This window comes from Acinonyx jubatus, chromosome B4 (genome assembly GCF_027475565.1).
Source record: "Acinonyx jubatus isolate Ajub_Pintada_27869175 chromosome B4, VMU_Ajub_asm_v1.0, whole genome shotgun sequence".
Taxonomy (NCBI): Eukaryota; Metazoa; Chordata; class Mammalia; order Carnivora; family Felidae; genus Acinonyx; species Acinonyx jubatus.
In genome coordinates this window covers 127,543,046-127,556,373 of record NC_069387.1, presented here as the reverse complement: position 1 = coordinate 127,556,373, position 13,328 = coordinate 127,543,046, and the positions used below count along the sequence as shown (strand labels likewise).

General features: G+C 41.7%; 1 protein-coding gene across 32 annotated transcripts in view; it reads left to right on the top strand.

Annotated features, from left to right (window-relative positions):
- RBFOX2 (RNA binding fox-1 homolog 2) overlaps positions 1-13,328 on the top strand; it is a 285,934-nt gene that overhangs the window by 255,066 nt on the left and 17,540 nt on the right. For 21 of the 32 annotated variants that reach the window (XR_008300487.1, XM_053226724.1, XM_053226721.1 and 18 more), the window contains 5 exons: positions 2,583-2,675; positions 5,493-5,553; positions 8,900-8,953; positions 9,074-9,168; positions 10,276-10,418. Coding sequence is in view for 31 of the 32 variants with exons in the window: in XM_053226724.1 (XP_053082699.1) it covers positions 2,583-2,675; positions 5,493-5,553; positions 8,900-8,953; positions 9,074-9,168; positions 10,276-10,418 (446 nt within the window). In the remaining variant the exon portion in view is untranslated. The remainder of the gene's footprint in view (positions 1-2,582; positions 2,676-5,492; positions 5,554-8,899; positions 8,954-9,073; positions 9,169-10,275; positions 10,419-13,328) is intronic. The other 11 variants (XM_027070860.2, XM_027070863.2, XM_027070859.2 and 8 more) reach the window with 3 other exon arrangements.

The following is a 13,328-nucleotide window of genomic DNA, read 5'->3' as shown; positions in this document are numbered from 1 at the left end:
TGGATGTTACTACATCACAGGTGTCCCATCGACACAATACAGAGAGGAGGATCACAGAACACATTTAGCAATTAGATTTGAAAAAGGAAACTACAAGGATTTTAAGACTCGGGTCGTTTAGTGAATAGGATACTGAACTTTGGTTTCAAAGCTTAATTTCTCCTTTTCTTCCCATTAGCTGTAGGAAGAAGGCCTTGTTGATGCTTGGGTAACTTAACACGGTTTGACGGTCTTTCTTTATGTTAAAAGTAAAACCAACAGATTGGTCCTTTCTACCCCCTGGTTGTATTTAAAAGACAAGTCTGTGAGTGTGTGGGTGTGTAGATGCAGTCATAATGCTAACACTAAAAACCTAGGTAGTAGTCTCCACATCATCTGTTATCCGGCTACTAGGGTATAATTTATTAACTTAACCCAAGGCATATAATGTTTGAGACTCTGAGGATCCGTTGGAATACAGTTTTAATACTACTGCAGTGTGATAGAAAACCTCCTCACTGTGACCTTTCTTGCAAGGTTTTTTTTCTGTTGGAGGACTCTCCAGGATTGGAGAGCTGGCTTCCTGTGTTCAGCAGATGCCAGTGTGATGACAAACCGTGCTGTCACTTAGGAACTTGAGATCCAACACGACACCTCCAGTTGTTGATGTGGCTATAACACATTTGTATCAAAATGTGTTTCTGAAAATGTGTTTCCATTGATATTTTCAGCATACTTACATCTTTAAGGAAAGTATTAATTAACCCCATAGTACCTCGGTACATAGAACGTTTTCTGTCAGCTCAGCTTTGCATTTTCTAGAGTATTTGTGGTGATATCCAAATTACAGGCAGAGATAATCCACTGGGATCCTCCGTGGATCGCCACCCAACCATATAATCAGAACGCAAAGTAATCAGAGCCTTCAAAATGACAGGAGTTGCTTTTGTGAAATCTTTTTTTTTTTTTTTTAATTTTTTGACATATTTGTTTATTTTGAGAGAGAACAAGCCGGGGAAGAGCAGAGAGGGAGAGAGAACCCAAGCAGGCTCTGCATCATCCACGCAGAACCCGACACAGGGCTCAGTCCCATGAGCTGCAAGATGGTGACTTGAGCGTAAATCAAGAGGCAGACACTTAACTGACTGAGCTACCTGGTGCCCCTGCTTTCGTAAAAATCTTACAGAACAATGCATACCATTTGCCATCCCAGATAAGAACCTGTTTTATATGTATATGGAAATGCTCATCATGGAGAACAGCAGAGCTTCAGTAAAAATAAATAACAAATGAAGGGTTCCGGGTTGTCCTACCGTGGAATGTTCAAAGAATGCCAGAGGGACAGTGAAGCTATTGAGAAATTAGCACTTTCCCAAAAAATCCTAAGAATTTACTACTCACAGATGTAAATAGCTTGAGAGAAGGTGATAGTTACAGAGTGGAAAGATAAGGACAAAGTGCCTAGGAGGCAACGGATACAGTGCTTGATGAGAGAGTCACGTAAGTATATAGTGAATCCTGGTGATTTTGACGGAGAATTTTCAGATAAATGTGAACATAGGAGTAAGTGGGTTGACCCCCTGGCTCCTGGTTTGTCTACTTAATGAAGAAAAGCTCCATATAATTTATTTGTGTACAGTGCACAAATAAATTAATTCTAACTCTGAGCAGCAGCTGCATTGCTGTTTTATGGTATTCTTTTCGTGGCGAATAGTGTACAACTGATGTCACTAACCTAGATCTCATTCCCACTGCCTTTTGATGATTCCTTTTTTCTCCTCTATACGGAAAATCACTAATACATTCAGTAGCAGATGTCAGCTTCAACAAATGTATAATTTAGGCAGATTTGGATAAGCTCTTTTCTGGAACTCAGCTGAACCTATTTTTACTCTGAGTGCCAGTCATAATTGACTGCCCCCTGCTTAGTGATATTTTCATTAGCTTAGATGAACACAGGTGCTCTCGTCTTCCACACCCAGTACCTCTACAGAATTGTAGACCAAGACTGTTTTTTCAATTATTCTGTCCCCAGAGGAATTGTGGTGCTAGGCAAAGTGGGGCTAGAATGATGAGCTCTCCAAAAAAAAAATCTCTTTATACAGCGAATGCCCCTAAATATAAGTTTCATGGAGAAGCTGCTGGGGAATGGCAGACTTAATTATGTGATTTTGTTTTTAGTATTATGTAAAGGGACGTGTGTATTAACAGCATGAATTGAAAGAGAAAGAACACTTAAAAAAAAAAAAAAAGTTCAGATTCTTGGTGAAATGGTTTGACCCGAGTAACTCTAAACCTTAATTTTGGTCTGGCCTCACATGCTTTATGTTTTACTTTATTATTGTTACTGTTGTTAATTACATTATCATTATTATTGTTGTTGTTGCCATTATTATTACTATTATTATTACTACTACTACTGCTACAGTTCTTTATTCTTTTATTGGATTTAATTTCCCTTCACAAAATATGCATGGGCCAAAAATGTGACTAGTACTGCCAATGTGGGTTTCATACTGTGATATTTTTTCTCTGTTTACCAAGAGATCAGTATTTCAATATAACGATACGCATGTTTTCCCCCCTTCTCCCGCTGCATGCAGGGATTCGGGTTCGTAACTTTCGAGAATAGTGCTGATGCAGACAGGGCCAGGGAGAAATTACACGGCACCGTGGTAGAGGGCCGTAAAATCGAGGTGCATGTCTTCAATAATTCAATTTCCGGTTTATATTTTTATTTCTCTCTTTCGTGTACTGCCCCCCCTTATTTCATATTCGGAACCCTGTCTCGTTGTCTGTGTGTCTGCACACACGTGTATGTGTGTACGTGTCTCTCTGTCCTTCACCTTCTTGCACTAAAATGTGTACAAATAACCCTTCTACCCTCCTTCCCTCAGTTTTCAGTCGTGCGGGGGTTTTCATTTTGATTTACTTGTGTGCGTGTCTGTGTGTATTTGTTTTTCATTTACTTTTTTCCTCCGAAATGTTCATCCTTCTGCTCTCTTGATTTTTTTCCTTTGCTTCAGTTTGCGAGACTCCATGTGAATACCTGTGATCAGGCCAAAACGAAACTAACTTTGTAAATGTCTAAAAACAATCCAGCTTACGACATTGTGTCCTGTATTGAATCAAAGATCCAGCCAGTATCCCCTTGTCAGGAGGCCAGTTCGCCTCCATGTGCGTGTGATAAGGAATTTAGAAGACCTTAGAGGTTGTGGGGGCGGGGGAGAAAGAACCCAAATCTCATGGGGTTTTTGAATATATTTAATGTCAAGAATGTCAACCGTGAATGGATAAAATCCTCCGACCGAGGCTTTGACGGCTGCCTGGCGAACGTGCTGTTCCGTGTTCGCATCAGCCACCTGGTGTTCACCAGCCCTTTTGAACAACGCAGTGAAGGTTAACTGGCCCCTTTCCCCTTGCCCAGTTTTTTAAAGTATTGAAATATAAAAGCCACCATTTTGAGTAAGATGTCTGCATATTTTGCTTTCTCCCTCCCTTTCCAATGGTTTAGCATTTAGGGCCCTTCACTTGACTCCCTCTTTCCATGGTAACTATACACAATGCTGGCGATGGTGCCCGTGGGCGGTAAGTGAAACAAAGCACTAGAGAAGAAGCTTTTTAAATTGTTAATTACAAAACAATTAAATAAGAAAGAAAAAGTCCATCTGCCATCTCACATTAACACTACAAAATGTGATTTGACTTGTTCCTCTCCCTTTTCCTTTCCCCTTTTTATTTTCAATGCTGTTGAGTAATGCCGCCTGGACTTTGGATGTACATATTGTTTGTAGCAGTCTGAGCTGTTTGATTACTGACGTCATGGTGATTTTTTCCCCCCTTGCACATCTTACTCAGAGTTCCTGAACTCCAAGTTTGGCTGGTTTTATTAATGCACTCCCTGCCCCTACTTCCTTTCCTCTTCCCCAGACCTCTGTTTGTAGCTCTGACTGTTCTGTCCTTGCCCTTGACAGCTCTCTTTCCTGCCCATGATACCCCTCCCCGCCCCCACTCTCTCTTTTCTTTCCCCCTCCCCTGCCTTGCTGTGTTCTCTCTCCCCGAGTTCGGCTCCCATCCTTCTCCCTCGGCCGCTCCCGCCCCTTCCCTCTGTTCCCTGCAGCTGTTGGGTCTTTGCTGACTGGTGGTTTCTGATTGGTTCTGGCCATTTTCCTGTTAGTGCTTGGGTGCTTTCTGCTCTAGCAGCTAGTGTCCGCTCTGACCCCCTTCTAATCCTTGTCTGTAAGAACCTCGCTCTTCACTCTCTCCCTTCTTTCCAAAACTGATTGTTTTTTCTTTCTTTTATTTGTGTGTGTGTGTTTTAACTGCATGCTCTCAGTCTCATCATTGTTGTATCCCATTCTTTCTTTTTAAATGTGAAATGTTTATATTATTTGGTGGCTCAAACTCGAGTAAATGGAGTTTCTTTTCCTCACAAAGGAAGATTACCACCATGCAAATCCGAAAAGACATCTCAAGATGTGTTTTGATTCCAGTTCCACCCAAAATTGGTCTCTCCATAACACAGATTTATCACCATCCAAACTTAACTGTAATGTAAATCCCCAGAGGCGAAGTAAGAAGTGTCTGTTTGGTGTGTTTTGTAATTCTTTTGAAAGCTGGCCTGTTTAATGACTGGACGGCACGGTACACAGGTTCTGTGGTGACGTTGCACCCTCCTTGCAAGAGCTTTAAGCTGGTTCTGACACTGGGCTGCAGTTTTCTGGCTTCGAAGCTCCATTCGTCTCTTCCTCATCTTTGTAACATCTACTCACCCTAGCACTGAGAATGCTCGAAATTACGCAGTTCTGTAATGAGGGTGGACAGTACCATAAAACAAAATAAACATAAAAGAACTGAAGAAATAAGGCTTAAGTGCCTAATTTAAAAGCCTTCTGAAAACGTTGTTCTTCAGTGGATAGACCACATAGTCTAGAAAATTCAGAACGGTCCTGAAGCTGGTCAACATGGGCATCTAAGTTCTGATACCCTTTTTTTTTTTTTAACTAACCTCAAACAGCAAAATCTTACACAAACATCAAAAGTGCTGAACATGAGAACGGGTGAAATCCACAGATTTATTTTCTTATCTTCCTGTAAATCTATTTCCTGACCCATGTGGCAAGCCTCTGTTTTACTAATGAACTTCAAAGTTCACGTGCAAACAGAGTTGTTTCCAATTTACTTTTTTTCCATAATTCAGAGACTTCTCTATTTAAGAGATCTCCAAAGAACTTGGCAAATGTGTCTTTTCTTTGGAGTACTTAGTGGTAAAATAGCCCTGGTTTTCCATTTGGAGACTAAGAAACTGCATTTTACTCTTGTTAGCCTCATTTAATAAACACTTTAATTAAAATATGATATATTAATATTTTATATTGCTATATTGTTGAAATCAATATTCTCTGAAATTTACATTTTATTAAACTGAGTGCTGTGTTACTGGATGAGCAACTCCGTGTTCCCTAACGTGGTCTCCTTTCCCCCTGCCCCTTCTTTCTCCTTTGTATCTTTAGGTGAATAATGCTACAGCACGCGTAATGACCAATAAGAAGATGGTCACACCATATGCAAATGGTAAGAGATTACGCATCATCTTCAGAAGGATTGTCATTTGTTCTTGTATTAATACAGGAACTTTTTATACTCATCAAAGAATCTCAGTTTCAGTCTTAAGGCAGCTTGTTTAATGAACATGGAAGTATTTTCTTTACCTAGGAGAATGGTTTATTTCTGCAAATTAGCTTCTGTTCTTAGAACTAAGCTAAGTTTTTAAGTTATTAAGCTGTAATGGTCTCAGTAAAGTTCATCTGACGCACAGCGTGAACACATTATTTGAGGTTACCTGTTAACCCAATGGGGGATCCCACTAAGGCACCCTCACTTTTAGCTGCTGTAGTCGTTCGTGATATGTTAGGCTTGTCCGTAATAGGTGCCCACCACTGCTCACTTTCACTGCTGACTCCTGCCCGCTCCTGAGCATGAGTGGACTAATTCTTGACCCCTTGCCCTCCTTTTAAAGGTATGCTCTGAGAGAAAAGTCGTGGCGCGCGTGCACATTTTCTATTTTCTGTCCCGTGACCCCATGCTATATAGTGGGTTTCATAAATGTTTCTCATTGAGAAGGAAACATTGTGAATATTTTGCTTAACAAAAACAGAACCCTTCCATCACTCGTCAGTCTAATCTGGACTCACGTTATCTAAATGAGCTGGAACTTAATTTGAATCTGCCGTACAAGCAGCGGTTTTGCCAGCTGTGTTCTATGGGGCCACTTGGGGAGGGTGGAAAGGAAGCCCATGAATGGGGTCTTGAGACCTCCAGCAACTTCTCATTTTCCGTTGTGTACTTCAGTGTTCTGCATAAAATTTTATCTAGAGCCAAATGGGGTGTTTTCTGCTGTTTTGTAAAAGTTCGAATCTACTGCTAGAGTATGACAATATGTGCTGGTGATGTCTTAAATCAAGGATAAGTATCTTAGTCTATTCCATGATGTCTTCAATAGATAGATTTAGCCAAGCTTTTCAAACAGATGGTGCAAATCAGCATAATTTGCATTTATTGGCCTAACTTACATTTTCCCTACCCATTTTATCAATGGTACATCATGTGATACCACCACCTCCCCCTTTACCTCTTGATATTTTTTCACTGCCATCACAAAAACAGACGTTTCTGCAATGTTTGTTTGTTTGTTGAGAGAGAGAGGGAGACACAGAATCCGAGGCAGGCTCCAGGCTCCAAGCTGTCGGCACAGAGCCTGACGCGGGGCTCTGATCATGACCTGAGCGAAAGCCAGACACTCAACCAACTGAGCCACCCAGGCGCCCCAGAGTTTCTGCAATTTTGATAATAACCCAATGTAAACAACATAGGAAGGAGAGGCAAAGTGTGTCAGATTTCCTATAAATCCAGGGAAGACAGGGTGGTAGAAAGAGTTGCCAACTGGAATTCGGAAGACAGAAATTCTACTTCTAGATTTGACTCTTCATTTTGTCCTTGGGCCCATCTTTTTTAAAGCTGATTCTGTTTTCATCACTATGAATTGGCAGTCACAGAATTTGAGCCCCTGAAGGCTCTGTAGAAGTCATCCAACCCAACCTTCTTAGTCTATTATTTAGGAAATTAAGCCCAGAGAAGGATAGTACTTACTTGCGGTCCCAGATGTCGCACCTGTCTTACCTCTCTCCGGGTTTTGTGAAGGTCAAAACTGCTTTGTAAATTGTACAGAACTAAAACATTTCTGAAGTATTATTGACAGCATACCATTATATGCCATTATTAACATGTGTATTATTACTTCCAGGAATGCTTAAATAACAATACCATTGGTAGGAAAGAAAAGAATCATTTTTTGAATATTATTCTAAATTAATATTCAAGCCTTAGCGGAGCCAAACTTTATTTATTTTTTTTAATCTTTATTTATTTTTGAGAGAGAGAGAGAGAGAGACAGAGTGCAAGTGGGGGAGAAACAGAGAGAGGGAGACACAGAATCCGAAGCAGGCTCCAGGTTCCGAGCACAGAGCCCGATGCGGGGCTCGAACCCACCAACCATGAGATTATGACCTGAGCCAAAGTCGGATGCCCAACCGACTGAGCCACCCAGGCGCCCCACTGAGCCAAACTGTAGAACCCTGCAGCTGCTTGTGGTTAGAGCTTCTGATAAGAGTGCTCTGTGCCTTCTGGTGAATTCTCAGTCAGCAGTGTAGTTTACGTTGGTTGGAATCACTTGATTTGTCTGACATTGGAGAACATTTGTGTTCTTCCAACTTCAGTAGGATTTGAATCCAGATATTTGCCCAGTTTTTATATGAAATAATGAGGAGACCTCACCATCTATGAGCACATAAAATAACAGAGGATTGGATTGGTTCTGAATGAATGGGTTTTCTCCTAAGTACAGTCTCTCGTCTTTCAGAAAAATAATGGCACATTTTTTTTTGCTTATTTATGTGTAAAAATCAATAAATGTCTACTGATTAAAGTGTTCATATGGGATTCTGTGTACTCTGTAACTCTCGGTGGGCAACAATACTTTTTTTAACACCTGCTACATTTCTATAAATATAAAAAACGGGAATGAAGAAATAAAATTGACATCAAAGCTAATTCTGGGAATACTTCAAAGTTTATAATTGTTCAAGCTAATGTTCAACAGCAATCTAGTATCCGTTTGTTAAAATGGCTGATTAACTTAAGTGTGTTTATTACAAACGGACATCCCAAGACATGCATGAAGTTGGGGACGTACCTTGAATTTTATCACTGTATGTCTCTTCTTGTTGACTGGCTGAGGTTAACTACAACAAAATCCCAGTAGTAAATCCCAAAGAAAGGGAATTTCAGCTTTACCCAGGTTTCCATCAGTGTGGTATACTTGAACACGGAGTTGAAGATCAGCTCAAATGTGAATTCAAATTTGCATTATAAAGTAACTAGAGTAGTAGACTGTGTTAAGATGGCATATAAGAGAGTGCCATCACAGTACCCCTTCCCCACCCACACGCTGTCTCGCTGTCTCTTAAAAGTAAATAAACAGTAAAAAATAAACAAACAAACTCAGGTGTGGGGGCTCCTGGGTGGCTCAGTCGGTCAGGCGTCTGACTCTCGCTTTTCGGCTCAGGTCATGATCTCGTGGTTTCGTGAGTTCAAGCCCTGGGATTGGGATTCTCACTCTCCCTCTTTCTGCCCCTCTCCCCATTCGTGCTGTCTCTCTCAAAATAAATAAATAAACTTTACCCAAAAAATACCCTGGTATGGAAGTGTCCTGACCTTCTCACATAACCCCCCAGCTGGCGCTCTCCAACGGGTAAAAGTAAATGCAGGGATATCTGAAGCCAGCTTGCACACGCACAGTCGGTCCTTTTCACCGTGCTCCTTACATGGTCTTAAGTGCTCACTGTCCTCTCTTCCGTTTCAGGTTGGAAATTAAGCCCCGTGGTGGGAGCTGTCTATGGCCCTGAGTTATATGCAGGTAGTACCATGTTGATTTTTCCGTTCGTGCTGTTTAACTGCAAAAACATGTGTTGCTTTTCACGTTGCTCTTCCTTTGTAATCTTTTTGCATTTCTTACTTTTTTTTTTAACGCAACCAGCCTCCAGCTTTCAAGCAGACGTGTCCTTAGGCAATGATGCAGCAGTGCCCCTATCAGGAAGAGGGAGTATTAACACTTACATTCCTTTAATCAGTAAGTAGCCTATGTTGGCCTGGCGTGGAGTTTGACTGTTGCGAGTAAAGAGTGATGTGTGCTAGTCTTCCCCCCACCCCCACCCCCACCCCAGGTAGAGCACATAACTGAAAAGGAGGCGTTCTCGAGAGAGTTCGGTGCTATTACAGTGCCCTGGCCTTGCTCCACCTGTGTTGGAATCTCTCTGACCAGATATTAAGAGCACCGTGGAGCATAAACACTTGGAAAAGGCAGAGGGGGTAAGGCCATGTGAGCAACAGGTTCGGCTGCTCTCGGCAGTAAAGAAAACAAGACGTGGGTATTGACAGAATGGGTTATACGTGTTCTCTGCCAGTCAGTTTGGGGCCCTCAGTAGAACATCGCTCAGAAGCACCTCCAGTCTTCATGATTATTCTCAGTTCCGTTGAAACCTCTGAAGTCCTCCAGACCTGAGCCATTTTCCTCCAGCGAAAGGTAAAATTAAAAAGAGCTCAGTGAACGTGGAATAAATGTCGGTATGTGCTTTCCAGAGGACAGCACATTTAAAATAGGTTTTTAGAAACTGCCTCCCTGAAGGATACAAGTAGTTTCCCTCTCCCCTGACATTTCTGGATTAAAACGTTTTGGATAAAAGAATAAAGTGGACTAATGAAATGTCTAAAGATTACTGTGTGCCTTGGAGGTTGGCACCGCGTACAAACACAAAAGAATATTCTTACGAAGAAGAATTACTCTATGCACATAATAACGTGTGGAAACAAGATTAGCAATGGGCCGGTTAAAGAGTTTATATCAGTCGATTTCAACTGCCGCCCCCCGCCCCCGCCCCCCCCCCCCCCCCCAGTGAAAAGTCTCTTATTCCGGCACTGGTTCTCGGACCTTCTCGACCTGTTTCTCACCAGCTTGCACTGTAATGCCAGGGCTGGGAAGGAGCAGAGTGCGCTCACTCAAGATTGGTGACGAACAGAGAGAGCATGGCATCATTAGCCTTTGCGTGTCGGGTCTCTCCATTTCTTTCTCAGGAAAGATGTGGTACATATCTTTGAACCTTTGCTGGAATCGGTTCAAAGCCGGTTGTGATTGTAGCCTTGCTGTTGAATGCAAGTTGACATTCCTGTCATATTTTGGGTCTCCCTTTAGTTCCTGGCTTCCCTTACCCGACTGCAGCCACCACGGCGGCCGCCTTCAGAGGAGCCCATCTGAGGGGCAGAGGGCGGACGGTCTATGGGGCAGTCCGAGCGGTACCTCCAACAGCCATTCCCGCCTATCCAGGGTAAGCATTAGATTCCAAAATAAGCAGCTGGACAGAAAAGAATACCATGGCCCTCTCACACCTTCTGGGACGTTGCCGTGCCACAGTGTAGAGATTCTCTGAATATTTGCAAATTACTGGATTAGATGGCAAGAACCAAAATATACCATCGTCAGAATGTGACCAAATACCGATTCATTATATAAATCTTCATTTCGGCCACCTTAAGCCCTCATGGCTTAAGACAGCAGCCAGAACTGTCCTGTGTTTACTAGCAGTGTGTTGGCATGCAGTTCACTCAGCATCGCACGAATGTGGATTAACACTCCTGCAGAGAACCGAAATAGGAGCTCCAGATTGTAGTACAAGACCGCATCTGCTGTGTTCACCCCCTTGTCACCACCCTGTGTTGGGGCCGAGGCTGCCACGTCGCCCTCCCTTTTGGTTTCACTGCCCGGGTGGTGAACAGCAGAACTAGTTACCCACAATGGATTTGCTTTCTTTGTAGGAGACGGATTAAAAGAGGTTAATTCAAAGATGAACCAAGTCCAATTGAATCCAGGGAGAAAGGGAGAAGTAGGAAGAATTAAACTACAGTTGGCTTCTGAATGATGGTAAAACAGCTGATATAGCGGAGCATCCTTCACCCTTTGATTTTTGTATGGAGGGTGCCTCATGCAGTGGAATGATTCCATAGCAACAAATAAATCCTTTGCTACTGAATGGGGGCGAAGGAGTGAAGGTGACAGGTTTTGTCTCCACGTGTTTCTCGGTGCCAGCCGCAAATGTATATTTTTATACGGAGTCGACTTCTAGAAGTTAGTTGTCCCGAGGACTTTCCTCTCTTCAAAGATGTGACCTTTGTGTTCTCCATCTTTTCTCTGCCTCTGACAGGTTTTTTCCATATTCTCTCCGAGGAGTGAACCTAGCGGCAGGGGGGCCTGTTCATTGCTCCTTAGTTAAAACACAAAGGGAAAGAGCCTTCTCTGTAGGTCCTTTTCTGGCAGCAGAATTGGCTTGGAGGTCTACGAACTCAGCATTCGTTCATAGACCGAATGGACGTGCCATTAGCGGTCCCCCATTGCACAGAATTCAGGCATTTTTATTAGGCACGTGTGCATGTTGGAATGGACAGGCTCCAAGAGGCGCTGGAAGGGAAGTGCTTTAGAAATAAACTTTTGTTTGCAGCTTATAGATGCTTAAATCCCATGCATCCCATCATCTCCATCCTCTGCCATCACTTGCTTTTAATTTTACTCTTTCTTCTCTCAACCTGAGCTTTGACCTTCAACCTCTGACATCTCTTTAAAGAAGTGAATAAAGATGCAGTATTATTTCATCGAGAGATACTCAAGTCAGACATAAAAACAGACGTTTTGGAAGTTCTACACACCAGGAAAATTGTTCACGAAGCGTCTTCCATTTCAGTCCAGGAGAGTTTACTGTCACGTTTGCAAAGAGCTGCCACTTGCCAGAAACATGGGACTTCTTTATTTTGTAACATGCCCGAGTTTACTTTATGAAACGGTTGGATTTGTTTTAGTCACTGTAGCTCATTTCACTATATTGGCCAAACCTGAGGACCCATTCGCTCCCTACTCTGTGTCAGGATTACGTTCGCTCAAAGATATTTTTATCTTTATGTCTAATCATACCAATCTCTGTGCATTACATTGAACACTGATTTCCCATGTTTTCTTTTTTATTAACTAAACCACCGGTTTACATGGAAGATGGCAAGGAATAAGTCCAGTATTTTATGGGGAATGGCCTAAAATTGCTTTTCAGCTTAGTAAACTAATTTTCATCCTTAATCATTGTGTTCTAGCCTCCTTATGGCATTTGATACAGGGAATATTAGAATTCTTCTAGAATTTAGGTAACTATTCCCAGTGAGTGACGTAACTTAGGGTAAACTGTATTCCTGCTTTTAATGCCACCACTGTTCTGTATCGAAGAGATGTTTGTAATCTTTGCCTGGATCCCCTACTGAAATAGTTGAAGGTTAATTAATCACCACTTGGCCTCAGTGCTTTCCATTCTGTCAGCCTTCTCGTTACGAGCAAATGTCTTTTCTAATAAAATGCAGTTGAGAGGCAGATTACTTTCTACTATCTAACTTTAACTGCAATTGGAGACATGAAACCGGATAGGGCTTAGCTAAGTGAGCGTCACAGAGGAATTTAATTTGCCTGTTTTGTAATACAAATGCACAGCACATTTGGGGCATTGCAAAGTGTGACCGTACTGTCCTGTAAACCCAACAGAATATGTCATTGTAATAAGTAGAATTCAGAAACTTTCCAGCCACCTGCAAAAAAAAAAAAAAAAAATTATTTCACATTCAAGTTAAAAATATGACTTAAAGACCTCACTTACTAGTTTATTACAACAGAGAAGGTAGTGCTGAAAATTTCCAGCTTGCTTAGTTGAATAAACAGATCTTCTCATTTAGAATATCCAAATCTTGATTTAACACATGTGAAGAAGAAAGTCTTATCTTTTGTCTCTACTTCTGTTCCATGTCTTTTGGTCCCAAAGTAATGTTTTGGGGAAAGTCTATATGCACAAAAATACCTCGAAAGGTTTGAAATCTACGATTATCATAGTTTTAGTGTTGCCCAGGACTTTAAAAACAGAAAACAAAAAAACCCCGCAAATTCATGTATTTTGTTTGATAAAAATTCATTTTTCTGAACAGGAAAATAAACCCTTCTAATTCCTAATCAGCTACTGTTCTCCATTTTATCCTTTTAAATAAAACAGGATGATCCTTGGTCATGCCCAAAACGTCAGTTATCAGTTAATTTTTCAGAGTTCCATGAATATTCTTAACGGTCAAAAAAGAGCCCCTAAAATCTTGCAGTTACTCCTTCCCACTCTGGATTATATTGTTACTATCTGGGATCCCCACTGCACCTTTTCAATTCT